The sequence below is a fragment of the Vidua macroura genome, chromosome 2 (assembly GCF_024509145.1).
Source record: "Vidua macroura isolate BioBank_ID:100142 chromosome 2, ASM2450914v1, whole genome shotgun sequence".
In the NCBI taxonomy this organism is placed as follows: Eukaryota; Metazoa; Chordata; class Aves; order Passeriformes; family Viduidae; genus Vidua; species Vidua macroura.
This window is the reverse complement of record NC_071572.1, coordinates 4655348-4675870: the sequence shown is the minus strand read 5'-3', so window position 1 is coordinate 4675870 and position 20523 is coordinate 4655348. Positions and strand designations below refer to the sequence as shown.

General features: G+C 42.6%; 1 protein-coding gene across 4 annotated transcripts in view; it reads left to right on the top strand.

Moving 5' to 3' along the window:
- The window catches only part of PRDM15 (PR/SET domain 15), a 32172-nt gene that overhangs the window by 4167 nt on the left and 7482 nt on the right, over positions 1-20523 (top strand). For 2 of the 4 annotated variants that reach the window (XM_053971292.1, XM_053971293.1), the window contains exons 3-16: positions 2850-2943; positions 5137-5290; positions 6001-6253; positions 7385-7510; positions 9844-9942; positions 10721-10948; positions 11586-11721; positions 12770-12951; positions 13574-13668; positions 14440-14527; positions 15233-15400; positions 16545-16639; positions 17765-17896; positions 18282-18416. In XM_053971292.1, coding sequence (XP_053827267.1) covers positions 2850-2943; positions 5137-5290; positions 6001-6253; positions 7385-7510; positions 9844-9942; positions 10721-10948; positions 11586-11721; positions 12770-12951; positions 13574-13668; positions 14440-14527; positions 15233-15400; positions 16545-16639; positions 17765-17896; positions 18282-18416 — 1985 coding nt within the window. Of the gene's footprint in view, positions 1-2849; positions 2944-5136; positions 5291-6000; positions 6254-7384; positions 7511-9843; positions 9943-10720; positions 10949-11585; positions 11722-12769; positions 12952-13573; positions 13669-14439; positions 14528-15232; positions 15401-16544; positions 16640-17764; positions 17897-18281; positions 18417-20523 lie in introns of those variants that run through there. The other 2 variants (XM_053971294.1, XM_053971295.1) reach the window with 2 other exon arrangements.

Below are 20523 nucleotides of genomic sequence, written 5' to 3'. Positions count from 1 at the left end.
ATAACTCTGACCTCTGGCCTGACTTGGGGATCTGCACCTCCACAACAGGGGCAGGCAGACTCATAATTCTTTCAGAACAAGCCCAGTTTGAGATGCACCAGCTGCCCTGGCAGGTATCACTCGTGGCATTCTCTGCCTGTGCTTCTTGCTGTGCCCTCTGTGTAACCCTGAGTGCCAGGCTGGGCTCTGTGACTGGGTTCTGGGCTCCTGAGGTGCTGGTGGGTGAGGAAAGGCTGCAGCACTGCTGTGCCCAGGCTGGGCAGTGTCCCACGCTTGCTGCAGCTGGGCTGGCAGGCTTGGGTCCCACATTAATCCTCTCCTTTGTCAGCAGCCTGGACATGCAGGACCTGGTGTCACAGTGGAAAAGAGTTAAGGGATGTGGAGTCCTTGTGTGAGCAGAGAGGGCCCAGATGCTGTGGATCCAGTCAGGCAGAGCAGAATGGAGCACGTCCTGGGTTTTTTGATCCACAGTCTTTTACCTCTGATGGTTCCACAGCTGCATTTATGGCAACTATCAGAAAGTTGAATTTTCTCCCTCCACCAGCTTCCTTCAAAAATACTGTTGACTGCATTTTTACTGAGATGCAGATACCAATGGTGGTTACCTTATCTTCCCCTTCATAAAAAGATTCTGGTGGACAGCAAAAAGAATGGGGATTTGATACTCCTAATTAGGTAGAAGGTGTCACACAACATGATTTTCTTCCTTCCAGTGGGGACTGTGGTCACTGGGCTTTTTCTTGTGCTCTCTGCAATTAGTTTTTCCCACGGGATATGGGGACTGCTTATGTTCTGAAAAAGTGAGTTGCTATAAGTGACACTGTGCACTCCCAATAATAAACATCCTTGAATATGTATTTCATAGACAAGAGAATTTTGGATTTTTTCTTTTTATTAAGTGTGTGAATACAGTCTCCCTGGGGTATTTTATGATTATTCCCATGCTTGTTTTTGTGTTTCTCCTGTGGCTGCAATCTCTTGAAAGTGTCACATATGGTGGGTGTAACAGCTCTGGGGAATGGCTGCTGTAGGGGATCCCTTGGATATTGAGCTGTGCCACACAATGTCATTGTCATATTCCCCTGGCTTTGGTCATTCCTCTGCAGAGGAGTGAGAGGAATGTGTGGGTTATTCCTGCCTGTAGCTATGGGCAGTGCTGTCTGCATCTTCCAGAGGCTTATCTTTGCAGAAGTGAGGAATGCCCTGATGCAGTCAGGAGATGAGGAAAATGACAAGGTGCTTTTTTCTTCGGACAGCAAAGCCTGTTGGAGAAGCTGTTACTCAGGCTATTCCTTCCTGTTCCCTTGGTTATGACAACCCTTTATGGATGACAGTCCATTTCTTTCAGCAGTCAGATTTACACATTCCTCTGTCATTCCTCTGCCCTCTCTGGTTTGGGAAATCTGCTTTTAGCCCAGATTATTTCAGTAATATTAAGGGCACACCTGGAGCAGGGGAATGGTGGAACAGTGAACAGCTGTAGGCTGAGCTGTGGTGCTGGTGCTCTGTGAGTAGTACTTGCCCATGGATCCTTTCCTCTGGTACAATAACTCTGTGGTGCTGTACAGCAAGCCAGGCTGGGAAATCTCTTGTGCTGAAAAAGAATGTGAAGAGCTGGTTGCTTCATTCCTTGGCTCACCAGAAGGCAGCACAAACAGCTCGACAGGAGGCAGTGACCAGGCTTGGGGGTTGCACCAGCCAGAAATGCTGTTTGTCAAATATATGTATTTTTTCACTACTAAGCTGGTTTTGTTGCCAGAAGAAATGTGAAGCAGTTTGGAATCCCTTGTTTTAGAAGTATTTTTGTTCATTGGGATGAATACCTGGTGGGGGGAGAAGCTTCCAGTTTGGAGCACAAAGTAGCTTTGCCAGGGGAAATATACCTTGGAATGCCTTGGCTTTTATCATGTCTTCCCAAAAAAAGGTGTAATGACCCTTACATTACTCCTTTTCTGGGGTTTCCTGACTTGCTCATGTAGGCTTGGAGCTCAGATGCAAAAGGCACCACAGCAATATAAGCCCTGAGTGATGATCTCTCCTGAAGCTGTGTCAGCAGCTGACCAGGCAGGGCAGTTTGACAGCTATTTTTTTCACAGTGAAGCAGTGTATAAGCATTTGGAATCCTGTTAAGTTAGCTTATTTTAGAAAGCCTCAAATTATCCTCGTCTGAAAATTGTTTCTTAGGAACCACTCAGTTCTGGGTAATTTACAGCCACTTAAACTAAAAGTTAATTTAGCTGAGCTGACAGTGAATTAGATGGCCAGAGTGTGTTGTGCAGCCAGCTGACTTGTCTGGAAAGGCACCAGGAGGTACCTTGGAGGTCTCTGTCCTGCCCTGTGGGTGAGAAGTGCGTGTGGCCAGGCAGAGCTGTGCTCCCAGGACATGCTGGTGCCCTGCTGAGCCCTGTGCCAGTTCTGCTGCTGGTTCTGGGTTTGTGCCTTCTGTCACTGGAAGCACCACACTACCCAATCTGTTCATAACAGCCCAGCTCCTGGGGAAGGCAGTGATGTGGTTTTCTTTACCTGCTACGTGTTGCAGCACTTTATCTGAAGAATAATGCCATCTTTAAGCAGAATATTTACTGTGGGTGTAAGGCATTTATTTTCCTTTGTGGGAGAATTTAAACAATTGTCTTCTAATGGTGCTGATCACAGTTTGTGTTATCTCACCTACAGAGCTGCCAGGTATCCACTCATTGCTCAATTATTTATGTTCTTTTAAACAATATAAATAAATATCTGCCTCTCTATGTATGTATTTTACCTGGTGCTAGGTTTCTCTTGAAAGAGGGAGGGAAATGTCTTACAAAAGTGTTTTCCACCAACTTTTTCTGTCTGGTTCCTTGCAGGGTGCGAGGACTGTGGGCAGTACCACGATTCAGAGTGTCCTGAGCTGGGCCCAGTGGTGACAGTCAAAGACTCCTTTGTATTGAGCAGGGCAAGGTAAGAAATGTTTGTGTTAATCCTCACTAACCCAATGCCCATGTTAGTCCTTTAAAGCATATTTGCTGTTCCATGGATATCACGCTGACAGCTGGAAACTGAAGTCCCAGAGGATGACAGAAATCTATGGAAAGCACATGGCCTTGATTAAATAGAAAAATTGATGCACACACTTAAGTGCTGCACTGAATAGAAGCCAAAAAAATAACTTGCTGCTCATCAGGACTCGGTTTCTTTGCTGAGGTTTCTGGCAAGAAGTCAGGTGGTGCCAGATGGGGTGATGACTTCTGTCGTGGTTGAGTACCTGCCAGTTTCATCCCCCTTACATACACCAGATTCATTTCAGAGTAGTGAGTGAGCATTTCTCATTCATGTGCATGAACTCTCTCATTCCTCCACTTAGAAGCAAAACAAGTTGTTCTCATTATTGTGGGTCTTTGCAAATGATTAGGGGTAATAGTTCTGTCAGCAAATCTGTGACAGCACAGCAGAAACACTCCTGTTTGCCAAAAGAAACAAATAGACTCAATCTAGTGGGGAGAAAACAACACTGAGTAGTGATTTTTACAGGGAAAGACAATCAGGCACTGTCAGCAAAATTCATATTAAGGTGTAGAATGTAAGGCTAAGGAAAAGAGCCAACCATTGTGAAGGTGTAATACAGATCCAAAAAGGGAAGTGTTCAGATGGCTTCATGTGTTATATAATGTGTGCAGGGCTTCCATATTTCTTCTTGGGAAGTCACAGGCAGAAAAGAGGCATGTGGGCAGCAAGTCTGGCACATCCTGGCTGTGTAGGCCATGCTGTGTATTCCCAGCATCATTTTGTAACAAATACTGATGTGCTGGATCTGCCACCTGGATGCCACAAGCCCTTGGCCAGGGCAGGATGCTCTTGGTGTCCCACCAAGTACAGTGGCTGCACTGTGCAGGAGCTGCCCCTGCTTTTCTTGGCCTTTGCAGAAGAGGAATTTCCCTGCAGTTCCTGCCAGGCACTGCCTTCCTGTGCCTGGAAACCTGCCCTGGATGATCCCCTCCAGCAGCTGTTAATGGTTAACAGCCCTGACACTACAGGTGCTTGTTAAAAATACCCATTGGAATAATAGAAGCTGGTGAGGGAGGTGCTTTTACTATATACAAAAAATGGGCAGTGCAGTAAGTGTCTAGCCTGTACTACACACATTCTGTGACAAACTACTATTTCCTACCGTTTTCTGTTTTTTAACTTGCACTTTAATGTCGAGATGTTCCAACTGGAAACGTTTGCAAATATGGTGCATGCACTGGTTTTCAATCTCCTTTTGACACGCAAATGGAAAGTTTTCCCTAGGGGAAGTGTGGGCTGCTGGACCATAGACTTGAAAGCAGAATTTAAAACTGACTTTTTTGTAGATAAATGTATTTATTTTCCTGAAGAGTTTTCAGCTGAAATCAGGTAAGATAAGAACAGGAAAGAAGAAATTTAATTGCAGCCTTTACATGTGGGGAACAGTAACTGAAAATGAGTTATCTGAGGTCAAGGGCAAGTTTAACCACAAACTGGATATGAATCTTTTAAAAACAGTCTGCTTGCTCAACCATGTCTGTTGTTCCCTCTGTCTTACTGAAAAGATAAAATGGATGCTTTATGGTTAGAAAAGAAGTGTTGAGAAACATCTGCTGAACTTCTCTGTCTCTAACACTGCTTATTGTATGTTTCAAACTAAAAGTATTGTTTTCAATTCATTTGCTTATCACTATGATTGCAGTCTTTTTGTATTTCTCTTTATCTAGGCAGTAAAGCAGTTCTGCCAGTGTCAACCTCTACAGGGTGGTCAGTAGGCTGTCTGATTATTTTTAGCTTTTCATCTGTTAGCACAGACATGAAAAAACAGAATTGCTTTTGGTCTGTAAAACCAATACTGTAGGGCCAGTCATGTGAATTTTTGGGAAGATGTTCTCTGTGTATTATGTGTGGTAACAGTATTTGCTACGTATAGTTCTTCTCAGAAGCAAGTTTGGGAAAAGAGAGAGGCTGGGAGCACAGAAACACTTGTGTTTAATGCTGATTTCTTTCTTCCACGGGTTCCTGCAGTGAATAACTCTTACTGGACGAGGTGGTGTTCAGCCAAAGGTTGAACTTCCTGATCTTGGAAGTCTTTTCCAACCTAATCAGTTCTGTGATTTTTTTTTTCCCTCTCTCTTAAATTTTTAGGTCATCTCTGCCTCCTAATTTAGAGATAAGACAGCTGGAGGATGGGACTGAGGGAGTGTTTGCTCTGACTCAGCTGGTGAAACGTACCCAGTTTGGCCCCTTTGAATGCAAGAGAGTTCTCAAGCTGGAGAAAGAATCAGTTTTTCCCCTGAAGGTAAGACACAGAATTTGTAAAGCAATAATTAGCAAGGAGTCAGTTTTACCTGTGATGAATTAATGCTAACACCATGAAAACAGAGATATGAAGGGGGATTATTTGGAACATCTTTTAGGTGTGCCCTGTAAGAGATGAGCTAAACAAACATTCTCTGGGCAAGGAACAGAAGTACCAAACTAGAAGCTCAGTTCTTTTAATGAGTCTCTTCAATTTGATTGAATTTGCCTAATGATCCACATATGCATTAGGTTTATGGAACATACAGAAGAAGTGGGGCTTTTTTTCTGTCCTGTATTGTTTTATTCCTCTCTTGACAAGTTTTGGTAGGAAACATGTTACATTAAGAATGGAATTCAGTCTTAGTTTCCACTAATACCTAATGCCCTCAGAAATAAAGATTTAGAAATATGCCTTGGACTGATGGCTATTTGGATACCTTTCCACTCATGTATGCAGTAATTTTTTGGGAAACTGGTGGCTATAGCAAGAATTCTTGGGATGATTTTGTTCAGTTTGTTCCCATCTTGCACCTGATTGTCTGTCTCATCTGAAGGTGTGACTAAAGATGCCTGATGCAGGACTTGAAGCTTGCTTTGTCCCTGATGTCCTCTGAAAAGAAACCACTGCAAAAGCAGAAAATAACTTATTTTCCCTTAACTTTGTATCACTTCTCGGGGTTTTTATTCCATGCACATTTTGCTTGGCAGGTGTTCCAGAAGGAAGGGCCCCTGGTGTATTTTGACACCACAAACGAAGATGATTGCAACTGGATGATGATGGTGCGCCCCGCCACCGAGTATGAGCATCAAAACTTAACAGCCTTCCAGCATGACAATGACATTTACTTCACCACCTGCCAGGACATCCCCCCGGGAACTGAGCTGCGAGTGTGGTATGCAGCTTTTTACGCCAAAAAAATGGAAAAGCCAGTGCTGAAGCAGGTCACTAGTGTTGCCAATGGTATGTGTGGGGGCCTTTCTTCCTTCCTAAGGGCCCAGTGCTGGCAGGGACTGATAGTCCCTGGCTGTTGGAGTTGACAGTGCTGTTTATCCAGTAGGTTCTTATCCTGCAGAGTCAGGCCAGCCTGCACGTGTGGGTGCCCTGCAAGAGGAAAGTGTAGATTCTTCACCATGATACAGCCAGGTTTTTTTAAAACAGGTGGCCTAGTTAATGGTTCAGCCTCTTCAGAGTGGACAGACTGGATAAATAGTCCTTAACTAAAGATTTGGTGGTTGTATCAAATAATTTCTGGGTAGGACAGCAAATGAGCTCAATTATTAGAGAAATCTGTGTGCAGATTTGCTAAAGAAACCATTCTTCAGTTGCAGTGAAAATGGTTTGGTTTTGCACAGAACTGTTACACAGTTCTAAAAAATAGATTTCTCTTAAGCAGCCTCACATGGGACCCACTAGAGTAAGATCCATGTGGCTGTGCATTGGAAAGAAAGGCAGGGGGTATTTTAGAATCTGAATTGGAATTGCCACAAGTTCCAGTGTTTTCCCCTTTGTTTTCTCCTACTTTTCCATTTCTTCAGCTGAAAGGCAAGATCCTTTAGCATTGCAAGGGCGTTTTCTTCCTGCTCTTGAGCTGGGAGTACTCCCTGGATGTTATTACTGCTCTGCTGGGTATAATTTGGGGTGACAAATTTGGGAAGCGGCCATTGCCACCAGTGTCAGCTTTATGGCTGCCCTTGATCCCAAGCAGAGTCTCAAGTGCTACAGCTGAATCAATGCAGTTGACATGTTTCTGAACTCTGAGATGTTTCCAGTTGGTATTAACTGAGAGGTTTCATCTTTTCCCTCTAATTTAACCTGTTCATGCATTTTTTGGGGATCATGGGTATTTTTAAATACTGTTGAAGTATGCCCTGCAGTCTCTCGTTCAGCACTTCATGGTACACTCCAGAATATTTAAGGCACAGTGGGTGAGATTCAGCTATAAGAATGCCCTGGTTAAAATTTTCCATGAGAATGTTATTTGCAAGCATGTTACAGAATAAAACTTTCTGACTGTGGCTACTGCCCTCAGCACAGAGCAAGAGTCAAAGGGTGTGGGCAGTAAAGAAGATTAACTCTTTTTCCTCTTCACAGATACATCCTTGGTAGCAATGGAATCTGATAAAGAGGGGAATAATAAGGTCTCTTCAAAATCTTCATCTGCTGTCTTACCCCATAAAAAAAACAAGAAATCCAGCATACTAGCAGCTGATCCAGAAGGTATGCAAAATTACAGCGCTCTTAAAGAAGATAGAGGACAGATACAGGTCTGCAGAGCTGTTAGGTGCAATACTCCTACACGTATATTATGGATATATAACTTGTGGCAAATACTAATTTAGAGAGGATTTGAAAGCCTGATTTTTTTCTTTTCATTTTCATGGGCACAGTGCTTAAAGTACATACACAGGTTAAAAAAGTGATAGAGGGGCCAATAAACTTTTAAGCAGATTATTTCATGAAAACCACAAGTGCTCCTGACTTTGGAGGTGGTTAGTGTTGGGATGGGGGTAATCCTCAAGAACATCTTCATTCTGCCTGTGCAAAGTGTAGTAATTCAAACAATCAGGCCAAGTTCTAGAAGAAAACATTTCAAATATTTGGAAATGACAAGAACACTGGCCACCCCCAAATTACAATAATACCACAGTATATGCCACTGTTAGAGGTCAGACTGTTCTAAATTACAGAAACTCGAATTTCAATAATCTTACAAGCAATACAAATCCTCTTGGCAAAGAGCACATGGCTTAGGAAATATCTGGTAGTGTCTTAGGAACTCTGACCCAAGGATTTATTACAAAGCAGTGCTCCCCCCACCCAGTCTCTGCAAAGTGGAACAGTGAAATTAAGAACCCACTTAACACAAATGTCAAAAATTACACTCAGAGTACACAAGATCAAAAGAAAACCATTCTAGGTCTGCTCTTTGAGAGGTTATTTTCCTAAACTTTACTTATTAAAAGTAGCTGGGAGGAAAGGAGGGGAGTTGTTGCAGACGTGTACAGAGCAGTTGATCAGAGGATCCATTTGTCAGCTTGGGTTCTGTCACAGCTAAACTGTGAAGTTGACTGGGGAATTGTTGTTCAGTTTGGCATTATCGATTTTTCCAGAGGTAAAATGAAGGATTGGAACAGCCCCTCCTACATCCTTCACCCTGCTGCCTGAAAGTTCAGTAGAAACAAAATGCTGCCTATTATATTTTGGGAACCCTGAGGTGTTCCCACTGATTTGGTGATTCCAAAACAAAATTTTCTTCTTTTGATTCTGTTTGCCTCAAGTCATACCAAGTAGTTGCCAGCTGTCAGATCTGTGGTTCCAAGTGAGCCAGGTTACCCTGCAGCTGCCCTGGAAGCCTGAGGAAGTGGAAAATTAAGAAGGACCTGACTCTTCCTGACAAACCAGTACAAGGAGCAACTAAGGAGCAAGGGAAGTGCAGAGTCAGGCACAATGAACTTAAACAGAATCTTGGTTTGCTGCTTTTGTCTTCCTGGACAGAGCCCTCAAGAAGTTCTTTATGTAGCCTGTGAAGAGGGAATTTTTGTTGCTGTATTGCCAAGTGATTTTTTATTAATTTATTTATTGCAGCATGGATGAGATCACACCTCTGTAGTGCAGAATGCTGAATGTATCTTGTAGCAGGGAACAGCCTCTGCCTCAGAGAATCCTTTATTTTGGTTTAAGAGCCAACACTGAAAAGAAGGCAAGGACTTTACTGTCCCTTTACAGATGGGATCCTCAGGCAGAGAGAGATGAGCTGGCATGTAATGACCATCTAGGAAATCTGTGGCAGAAACTGAGGCACAATTTGAACTCCCTGTGCTGCCATTCACTTACCCTGACTTCAGTGTCATCCTCTGCAGGAGGAGTCTTATTCAGCTTTTTGTGTGCCAAAAAAATCTCTGAATCAGTCCAGATTTATCAGATCCTCTTGACAAATTCAAATATATCATCTAAGGACTGAAATACAAAGGACTGTGAGCAGAGTTGCTCTTCCTATTTTATTTTTTTATTCCAGTTTCATTTTTGCCCTAATTTCTTCACCTTTCTTGAGCTGATGTGTTAATTAAAGTATTAGTATGGTGATTTCATAGCACATGTAATTAATGAAACTGCTGAAACCTGGGTTTTCATTGTTCTCACCCTTACTTCCATTAATCCAAATGTTCTTATTCTGCAATGCCCTTCACAGAGATTTCTCCTGCTTCTGTCCTCAGCTAACCCATAAGAAGACTGGTAGCTCGGTTTTTAAAGGTGCTAAAAATTGCTTTATGTCATGCCTTTTATGAACATGGTTCTTTAGAAAGTGATAAAGGAGCCTTCAGGATTTTACAAGGGCACTGATACCCTCTCCTGGCATCATTTATATCTTCTCATAGTTCAACTCTCCATGTTGGGAGACTCCTGAAATGGTCCCAGCTGCCCCCAGGGGCCTCTTGCTGCTTAAATTGTAGCTTGTGATACTCAGGGAGTTACTGCAAGATAAACAAAGCTACAGGGGTTTACCACCTCCCCATTTTCAGAGTATTTCAGTATTTCTTGTTGTGATTTAGTGAACACTCCAGAAGGCAGTGGAACAGGAGAAGCAAAGCCCAACCTGTGGACGTGTAAAGTGTGTTCATCTGCTTTCCAAGAGCCCCAGCTGCTGACAGGTAGGAAGTGCTAGAAACTCATGGGAGAGCACTGAGAATCATCAGCAGAATTCTGCTCTCCCATGGCTGTGAAGCCCATGCACAATCCATGGTGCAGTAAGACAAAAAATTTAAATTTTGTGCTCCTTTAAGGAAAGCAGTAGTAAGGAAGGTAGAACAAGGATATTTTGGATGTTTTGACCATGGCAGTGTTCAGTCTCTGGACAAACAGCTGTAATGTTGAATCTAGAAGAAATAAAACTGTGATCTAGAAGATGATGTGACTGGCAGGAAGATCAAGGATAGGAAGCTGCATGAGCAGATTAAAGGTCAATGATGCCAGGTTCTACTTTTTGATGTTGTCCATCTGGTATTTATTGCACAGATTTAGTAAGGGTAATGAAGTACGTATTTTTTTCTGCATTTCATTTGCAGCTATTTTATGCAGTTTTTTCAGAAGAGCTTAAAATTATTTAGAAGCTTTGGCCATTTGGTGAATCTTTTTTGAAAAGGGGACTTAGGTCAGTAAATAATTTGGGCATTTGGAAAAACATGCCCATTATTAGAAACACAAACTTTTTACTGTGATATCAACAAATCTCCTTAAAAATCCAGTTCTTGTGACAGTTGAATAAATTGTAGGCTTTGATTTGTGAAGGTACTGTGACTGCTTTTGAAATAATTTGAAGTAAGTCTCTGCAAAGTGAAATGGACCTGATGGATGGGCTTCAGCTAGTTCCATTTGAGTATTTTAAGGAAAATTTCTTCCTTACTCTCCTGTTCTTCCCTATCCACCTAGAGCACTTGTTGAGTCACCTGGAACAAGCCAAAGGTGCCTCCCCAAGCAGCCAAAATGATGCTGAGAAAGCAGAGAAAGCAGCAGAGGCTGTGCCAGCAGATCAAACAGTGGCAAGTGATGCAGCCAGTGCCAGCACAGACTCAAGGAGAAAGGCCAGGAGGGGAAGAAAAGCCAAAACAGCAAAAGTAGAAACACCTCTTGTCATTGATGAAGAGAAAGATTCTACAGGTAAAAAAGAAATATAGAAAATGCTAAGCAATAGATCTGCTTATACATCTGTGATGACACCTTTGCAGAAAGGCCTAAAAAGCAGCAGAGACAAGATGGAGGTTGTTAGTTAGATCACTAAAACTGCCAATTTACAAGTTTTGTTAGTTATTTCTGAGGGCCTTGAAGGCAGCACCTACAGCCAGTCACCTGCCTTCTTCTGTGATGGTTTGTAGAGAGCCCCAGAGAAACGCAGGGTAGTGGTTTTGAGAACTGCAAGAAGGAACAGCAGAGGAAGCATCCTTCCTCTCAAGAGGACAAATCTTTCTCTACCTCAAGTTTAGTTTAGAAAGGGCTTTACCTTCCTTGAAGGGATGTTCTAATGGGAATTTTCATGATCCTTGTTTAACTGACCCTTGAGTAATAGCTTGGAATGGTAAGAAGTTAGAAAAAGGTGAGATGTCCCTGCCCGTGGCAGGGGGTTGGATTAGATTTTTAAGAGTCCTTTCCAACCCACACTGTTCTATGATTCTCTGAATTCTTTCCTTGTGGACAATTCATTTGTCCAGTGCCACATCTAATTACAAATCCTGCATTTGAGGTTTTACTTCCAGCTGTCCACATTACTCCTGTATGTATTTCTTTGGTGTGTGTGCAGTGGAACGTGTGGCTGACGCTGTCACTGAGGTCCCTCCAGACGAGGTGGCCCTGCCTCCAGCTCCAGAAGAGAGGATTATGGACTTGGTTTTAGGAAAGATGCCCAGCACCACAAACAGCATCAGCTCAGTGACAAAGTAAGTGTTCTGGGATGCAGAATTTCCTCTTATTTGTATCTAAGATGATGTAGCATGCAACAGTTCTGCTCAACTTCTGGGCCCACAGATGCTCTTTTTTATCAGCATAAAATTGTGTGATGCTGCTGCTCCTTCAAGAGGTGATTTTGAGTGCCACTTGTACACTGGTAGGATTTTGGAACATAATACAAATGAAAATGTCTTTTTTTTCATCGTGTTACTGCTTTTATTCTGTGTTTCCAAAAGCCTCCTGCAGCTGCAAGGTGAAATTTACTCCCATTGAATGTTAGTGATAAGACAGGCAAAGAGATTTTTTCTTTCAGAATATGTTAATCATTATTATTATTACTATTCAGTCTTGCTTGTCATCTTAGCTCATGAATGACTTCATGTTGATTTTGCATGTAATACTCCAGATTTGGAGCAGTAGGAGGGGAAAACTTCAGTATAACAGAACCTCAGGGAGACTCTTCGGTATCACGTGATTAATTCAGATTCTTATATGTCTTTTTGTCTTGGTAAAATTAGCCTTTAGAATTTTCTTTTCTTTTGTATAATAGAGCACTCAATTTTTATGAATGAGCTAGTAATGGTATATATTGAAGTCTTTAGCAGACACAGAGCCATCAAAAAGGCATTTCAGCAGGTAGTGGTTGTGCTGGGAAATGGCACAGTGCTGCTTGGCACCCTGCTGCTCTCTGCCCAAATACAGCTTTTATGTGGGGGCTGCCAAGCTTCCCTAGCTGAGGCAGTGCTGATGTTTTCAGAGCAGAACAGATCCTTTCTGTTCCTCTGAGGGGCCTGCAAAGAGAATCTCTGCTGCTGCTTTTTGCCTCGTGGGTTCTGGGTGAAGAGAATTTGGAATGAGTGACATCTGCAGCTTCCAGGGGGTGGCCAGGGGAGCACCTTGGAGCTGGAGAAGCTCCATCCAGGCCCCCTCCCTCCTGCCAGGAGCTGAGTTTAACACTCCTCTAGTTTTTGCTAGCTGGTGGAACTCTGTTGCAACCTGTGGGATAGCTTTCAGTCCCTTCCTTTCTCTCTAATCCAGTAGGTTTGCTCATCACCAAAACACCATGTCCCTCAAAAGAAGTTTAATTCTCTCCAGTAGACACGGGATTCGGCGGAAGCTGATAAAGCAGCTGGGGGAGCACAAGAGGGTCTATCAGTGCAGCATCTGCAGTAAGATCTTCCAGAACAGCAGCAACCTCAGCAGGCACATCCGTTCTCATGGTGGGTTGGCTTTTCCCTTGCCTGGGCATTGATTTTGTGTCTTGGTTCCACCTTTGAGTTAAACAGCATGGCTCGCTTTAGGTATTGGGATATGTATTTATAAGAGCTGGTTTTGCTTTTTTCTTTCTTTTAACTCTCTCTAGGAAACTATTTTAATTTTTCAGACCAAAGCATGAGAAGATAATAGTGCAAAATTGAAGTTGAAAGTATTTAAAATTTGAATTAGGTACATCTTTTAAATGAGGGCAAGGATGTGATGCTTTTTCCAAAGGTTTTATTGCCTTTAAATTGATACATAAATATCACCCCCACCTTCACAGGCACATGGGTAACATAGCTGTGTAAATGACAGGTGTTTTTCCACCTGTGATTTGCAGTTCCAGGGGTCTGTGTTCTATTCTAAGGGTTCCATGAAAAATCATCACTGAAAAACGGTGGAGGAACGAAACCAGAATTGTTGGAAATGGTTAAAATCCACTGGTTAGATCTCCTGAATTATTAAATTTTTCATCACTAGCCTGTTTGTGTGCAGTTGCTTGTGCTTTAGTTTCCCCTGCCTTGCCTGGAGTTGGTTATTATCAATCACTGACTACTTCCCTTTCATCTTGATTGATCCCCTCAGGTGACAAACTGTTTAAATGTGAGGAATGTGCAAAGCTGTTCAGCAGGAAGGAGAGCTTGAAGCAGCACGTTTCATACAAGCACAGCAGGAATGAAGTGAGTGGAAGGGGCTCTTGCAGGGTTTATGTGGAAAGGCACAGTGAGATTCCAGGTGTGAGCATGCCTTGCTCATGTGAGCAGGTATCCCATGTGAGTGAGAAAGGACAGAGAGGGGATGCTAACATCTTATCTTAGAATAATTGATGGATTTGAAAAGTGCCTTTGAGCATGTGCAAGCCCTTTTCCTATAGAAAATTGCTTTCAGGCATCACTTCCAGCAAGACAAGCTGGAGTTAGCTGGACCTGCATGATACAGAGGTGAGATCTGACTTGACTTATGCTGCTAAATAGGGTTGTTCCATTCTTGTTTGCTTGTCCTGTTTGATCTCTCCCCACTTATCATTCCTTTAATGTGTGAACTCTGCCTTTTGATGCTGCTGCCATAGATATATTAAAGACACGTGTAGCGGCACCTTATTAGTAAAAATTTCCATTGTTGCTTGGCACCAGGGTCCTTAACTCTGAGATTGCTGCCACCTCTTCTGGAAGATGAGTCAGATCACATCTTGCTTCTCTATGTCTGTGTTGGACCAGGGGGATATCAGGAAGATATTCCACATCCACACAGGAGCATAGTCTTTGGGTTTTTTTATGGCTCGGATGCAGGAACATGGCACAATAATACAGCATCAGAATTTTGCAACACTGTGTAGATAAATGCCCTCTTGAAGGATTAAAAATTGGAAAGGACAGAAAACCGAAGAGGTATTTGAGGTTTAGAATTTCTCTGTCAGTTGTGACTTGGCTTTTCCTGTTTGTGATCCTCAGGTGGACAGTGAGTACAGATACAAGTGCACCACATGTGAAAAGGCCTTTCGGATAGAGAGTGCATTGGAATTCCACAACTGCAGGACAGGTGAGAGTGGATAACTGTTCCTCTGGCATCTCTGCTCCATTCTGGGAAGATGTCCCCAAATCCATCTCAGCATAGAAACTACAGAAGGGGAGTAGGGATTTAGGTTTTTGTCATCATCACAACAAGCAACCTGTTTTTTTGATAAGAAAAGTGTAACCAATGCTCTGTAGAGCAACACATCCACTTAGGAATTGGGTTTTTTTAATATCTCCTGCTCAGCTGTGTAATATCCTCACTTTGTTCACAGATAATCTGTCATCATCTCTGTTTAACCTTTTTCTGTGAAACTAAGTTCCACCTCACTCCTCTGAAACAGAGGTACTTGTTACAGGAGCAATATTAGTGGTAATTTGCAGTTTTCTGGGATTACAGTTTTCCTCAGCTTTCTCCAGCTATATACTTGCAGTAGTCTCTAATTTTTTTTTTTTCCTTAGTATCACTCCAACCTGTCCTTTTCTCCCATAGCCATCCCTTGTGGTTACTCATATTATTTCTGCTGTGATCTTATGCTCAGAAAATGACATCCTGGTTACTTTTATGTCCCCACAATAATGTTCAGTCCAGAATCACACAGGTAATTGCCCTTACAGCATAGTGATGGATTGCATGTTTAAAACCCAGATCCAACAGAGGAACCACCTGTCTCACAAACATACAAAACCTGTTTTCAGCTGTAAAGAGCTGCATGGTTTCTCTTGCTTACAGATGACAAGACATTCCAGTGTGAGATGTGTTTCAGATTCTTCTCTACAAACAGCAACCTTTCAAAACACAAGAAAAAGCACGGGGATAAGAAGTTTGCATGTGAGATTTGCAATAAGATGTTCTACAGGAAGGATGTCATGCTGGACCATCAGAGGCGGCACTTGGAAGGTAAATTTACTGCAGATCAACCTAATTATTTCTCCTGAAACAGCAGTGGAGGTGGGCAGGTTAAGGAAATGATAGTGTGCATTAGATCTTCTAGAATAGTGGCTGTCTTTTTTTTAATCAGTTACCTGAACAGGAGTTTAAAGTTTCAGCAAAATGTTAACATTTATGAAAAATGACAGTAGTGGGTCCAGAGCTATTAACAGTCATGTGGAAGCTGCATGGCAGCAGTTTAGACTGGCTGAATTTAATTATATATTTTTCTTTCTTTGCATCCCATTCTTCCTTTTTTAAAATTTGTGTGGTAACTTGAAAGTCTGAAGGCAGACAGTTAACTTGCCATGTACAGCTGAGAGTGTCTACTACATAAATACAATGTCAGTGGCACGTTAGCTTTGAAACACTTTAGAATATATGAAAATGAGATTATGAGAGTTTGCTGTTCAAAATTTCAAGCATCTAAGGATATTACAGGTACTCAAAGACTGGGGAAAAGTTGGTACATTGCTCAACATGTATTAGGATGTGGTTAGTGACTTAGATGATAAAACCAAAAGTGATTAACAAAAAAGAAAAAAAAAAAAAAAACAGCCAGATTGTTTATTCTGTGTCAGGAACCAGAGGAAAAGGGGCTGTATGGCACTGGCAGTGTCTCATTTTCAGCTGTCACAGAAGAGCAGGGGCCCTCTGCCCTCCAGAAAGTAGCAGAGAAAGAGGTCTGAAATCATGTCTGAGCAATACAGCTGATGCTGGATGATTGCATCTCTCCTTAGAGACTTCCTCTCCTCTTTTGTAATGAGGGTGAATTTCTGGACCAGATACCAGTTTTAAGTGCCAAGGCCTACTAGATCTGCCTGTTTCCTGGTGTTGACAAAAATGTTTTTGACAAAAGTGTTTTCAGTCACTTTACAGTTGTTTTAACAACCAGTAAGCTGTAACACATCACTTTGGCAGACTGCTTCTATATTCTTAAAACACGTTTTAATTTAGAAATCACCCTTTTATTAGCAATTAAACCCTGCATTGAGGCCCTTCCCAGTCTTTCACTCTTCTTTCCAGTCTCCTCCTGAGCAGGCCTGCAGGCTGGAGTGGAAAGCCATGGTTTATTTCTTGCTTTGTTTTTTTTGATGGGGACTGCTGTGTTAAGGGGTGAGGCGTGTGAAGAGAGAAGACTTTGAGCACAGCACGGAGAACATGGTTCGCTACAAGAAGGAGCCCTCGGGGTGCCCCGTGTGTGGGAAGGTAGGAGCTTGTGCCAGTGTGCCATGAGAAACTTTTGGCTCCAGAGGTGCTGCAGTTCAGTCCAGGGAGGAGAAAACTGAGGGGATCCATCCATACATTTAAATATCTCCAAGGGGTGTCACAGGATGGTGCCAGACTCTTTGTTGGTGGTGCTCAGCAACAGCATGAGGAGTAGTGGCCATAAAATAAAACACAAGAAGTTCCACCTCAACGTGGGGAAGAAATTCCTCACACTGAGGGTGGCAGAACTCTGGAACAGCTGCCCAGGGAGGGCGTGGAGTCCAGTCAGGAAATTCCTCTTCAAACACCTGTAGCTCCATTATTTATCCAAGCCTACTGTGGCCATGGATGGTGGGAGCTGTTAGCACAAAGATGAGAGCAAAAGTGCATTTCAGGCCTGAACTTTCCTCAGGACATGCAGCACAATGTAGAGTGTCACATGGCCACTGTGTGTGTCAGTGGAGTCTCATGGCTTATGTTATTTAAAATGAAGTTTTTCTGACTGGTTGTAAACAGCTGGAGTTGACTGTGTGCATTGGGAATCCTTTTCCTTAGGGAATAAAAGTGAATTCATGGTGTAGTCATGGCATGGTTGCATTAGAATGTTCAACACTCATGATCTTAAGTCACTGTTGTCACAAGGAGTGTGGGTTTAACTTGTGATTTTATAAATGTTTAATGATTTATGGCACAAAAGGTACTCAAGAACTCTTTAAGCTGCTGTGTAGACTCTGATTTTGATGCTTTAGATATGTTTCATATCAGTCAAGGTAGATTTTGTGGCTATATCTTTTTAGAGATAGATGGAACATTTGTGATTCAAAAGACACTGTCAAAATATTTCAAATTCTACTCTGTGTAATTCTACTGCAGCTTTTTTTTTTGGAAGTCCACCCCTGACAAATGGCTAGTTTCAGTCAGTTCCTTGGAACTGTGCCCCTGGATTTTGCCATGCCAGCAGTTCTGAGGCACACTGCTAACAGGAGCCTCCTGCATGTTTCTGGCCAGAAGGAATAAAAAAAGACAGTAAAAGTTTTCTGTGTTCTCCACTGGATAGGTTGCAAAGAACTGTAGCCCTGCTGGACATGATCCAAAAATCCTTCCTTCCTTTTCTTTTCCTTTTAGGTATTTTCATGTAGGAGCAATATGAACAAACACCTTCTAACACATGGAGACAAGAAATACACCTGTGAGATCTGTGGACGTAAATTCTTCAGGGTGGATGTCTTGAGAGATCATATTCATGTCCATTTTAAGGTATTGTGTTAATAATCAATTAGAGAAGGCAGATTGTTTTGTCAACACTGAATTGTAAGGAATTAAATGAAATTAAAAGGGAATTGTATCACTCAGTGGTGCTCATAAAGATGCTTTTATTGATGTAATATTCTACCAGCTGAGTCTCTTTATATTAAAATTCCTTTTATATGCAGAAAAATTAATATTAGGTGTTTGAATAACTTATTCATTATGTGGTCCTGGGCAGAGAAGCTCTGGATTGAATGAAGCAGAAGGCTATTTTAAATAAATAATATTACAGCAGTTAATGCAAAGCAGTCTGCATGGCAGAAAAAGGTGACCAGGCCTTACTTTTTGAAGAAGTTTAATCTATTAAAATATTCTTTCCCTTTACTCTACACAGGACATAGCCCTAATGGATGATCACCAGAGGGAAGAGTTCATTGGTAAAATTGGAATCTCATCAGAGGAAAATGATGACAACTCTGATGAAAGTGCAGATTCAGAGCCTCACAAGTATAGCTGCAAAAGGTGCCAGGTAGCTTTAAATACTTTCAAATTGTTTTGGGATGGGGGAGGGAGTGGATGGATTTATAAATCATTCAGAATTCTAAATAACATTAAGGGCTCTCAAAGAGAAGACCAGTTCTCAGGTCTGCTGTTTTCTGCAGTGCTGTTACCTCTAGTCTGTGAACTGAGGTTATTCCATAAGAATTGAGGTGGTGTCCAGTAAGGGGGATGATAAACACTAAAAAAAGGAAAGACACATACATTCACTTTTTCCTGTGAGGAAGAAAACAAATAAAACTGGAGGAAGGATCAATAAAGGAACATTCACATCTCGAACTGCCTTTCAATTATGTGCAGCTTTAAATAGTTACAGCATTTCTGATTGATAGAGTCCACAAATTGATTAATTTTTATGAGGTCAGAAGGTTCTTTAATAGACATCCACTTTGGAGGAGTAAGACTGCTGCTTATGCTCAATGTGACTGTTTATTCTTGCCCTGCTCCATTACTAACAGGATGGTGTTGGAAGTGCTGCTGGAATGTAGTTAATTCAGTTGTCAGCTGAGAGGGGAAGACTTTTTAAACCTCTCACTGTGTGGCTTTTGCCATTTTCTAAAGAAATAATGGGTCCTTAAGGACTCTGTGCCCTCCCTGGGTGAGCACACTGTGCTGGAGCAGGTGGGGTGGAAAACAACTCAGTGAGAACAGCAAAACTGACACAGGGACAGGGGATTTTTGGTTGTTCAGCCACTGAATTGACCCCTGGAAATCAGAGCTTATTTCACAGCCTACACTTAATGTGGTGAAATTTCTTAATTTGTCTTCATTTTAAGACCTGGAGATAATAATATTTCAGTTTTCTTATCTGGGAGCTGGTTTTCAGTGCACACTGATTTTAAGTTTGTGTCAGTACACATGTGAAGGTGTGGTGTCACAGCTGTTCATCATGTTCTTGCTTTCACTGTGCTGATTTTCCTGCCTGACACTTCATGAGTACATAAACTATATAAAATTGTGTGCTTCCAAGTGAGGGCAGTTGGGCCATTCAAATCAGAAAGATCTTTTTGGAAGTTGGGGTTTTTTTAGTGCTTTCATAGGTGTTTGTGAAGTAAACAGTTGTGTAAGGGCACAGCTGTGGGAAATGGGATTTGATGTGAGGAAATGGGGACAATGAACAGCCAAAGGGAGAACAAATACAGGTAACTCCTGGAGAAATCTCTCTTCTGAGCTCTTAAAAAATCTGGTTTTCCTGATCTTAGAGTACATCTTCACCAAGCTGTGCAGTGCTGTTAGAGATGCCCTGACTAGTTCCAGAATTGGAGCAAAAGACCATGTCATTATGGAACTTCACCCTGGCATGCTGCAGCACACATGGATATGCTGGAGCACATCTGGATATGCACATCTGGAGCTCAGTAGTGCAGCACCTGTCTGTCGTAGCTGCAGCACCTCCAGGAGCTGAGCCAGAGTCACTGCCCTGCAGTGCCTGGAAATTCCAGCCCTTCAGGAGCTGCTGCCAAAGCAGGAGCTCATCATGCCCCTAGAGCCTAGCAGGCATTTTCTCCATCTGTGATGTCTTCACTCCTACAGAATCACAGAATAAGCTGAGCTGGAAGGGACCCCTGGGGCTCACTGAGTCCAGCTCCTGGCTCTCTGCAGGCCTTGGAATCCCACCATGTACCAAGAGCATTGTCCAAACACTCCTTGAGCTCTGTCTTGCTGCAGTGACCAGAACCTGGGAGCCTGTTCAGTGCCCAACCACCCTCTGGGGGAAGAACCTTTTCCTAATACCCAACCTAAACCTGCCCTGACACAACTTCAGGCCATTTCCCCAAGTCCTGTCAGTGTCACCACAGAGCAGAGATCAGTGCCTGCCCCTACGAGGAAGTTGTAACTGCAGTGAGGTCTCCTCTTAGTCTCCTCCAGGCTGAACAGACCAAGTGCCCTCAGTGGCTCTCACAAGGCTTCCCCTCCAGACCCTTCACCATCTTTGTAGCCCTCCTTTGGACACTGTCCAGTAGTTTAATATTGTCCCTACACTGTGGTGAACAAAACTGCTCACAGTACTCGAGGTGAGCTGGTGGAGGTTAAACATGACTGTTCCTCAGTGCACGAACAACTCGAGGTCCTCTTCT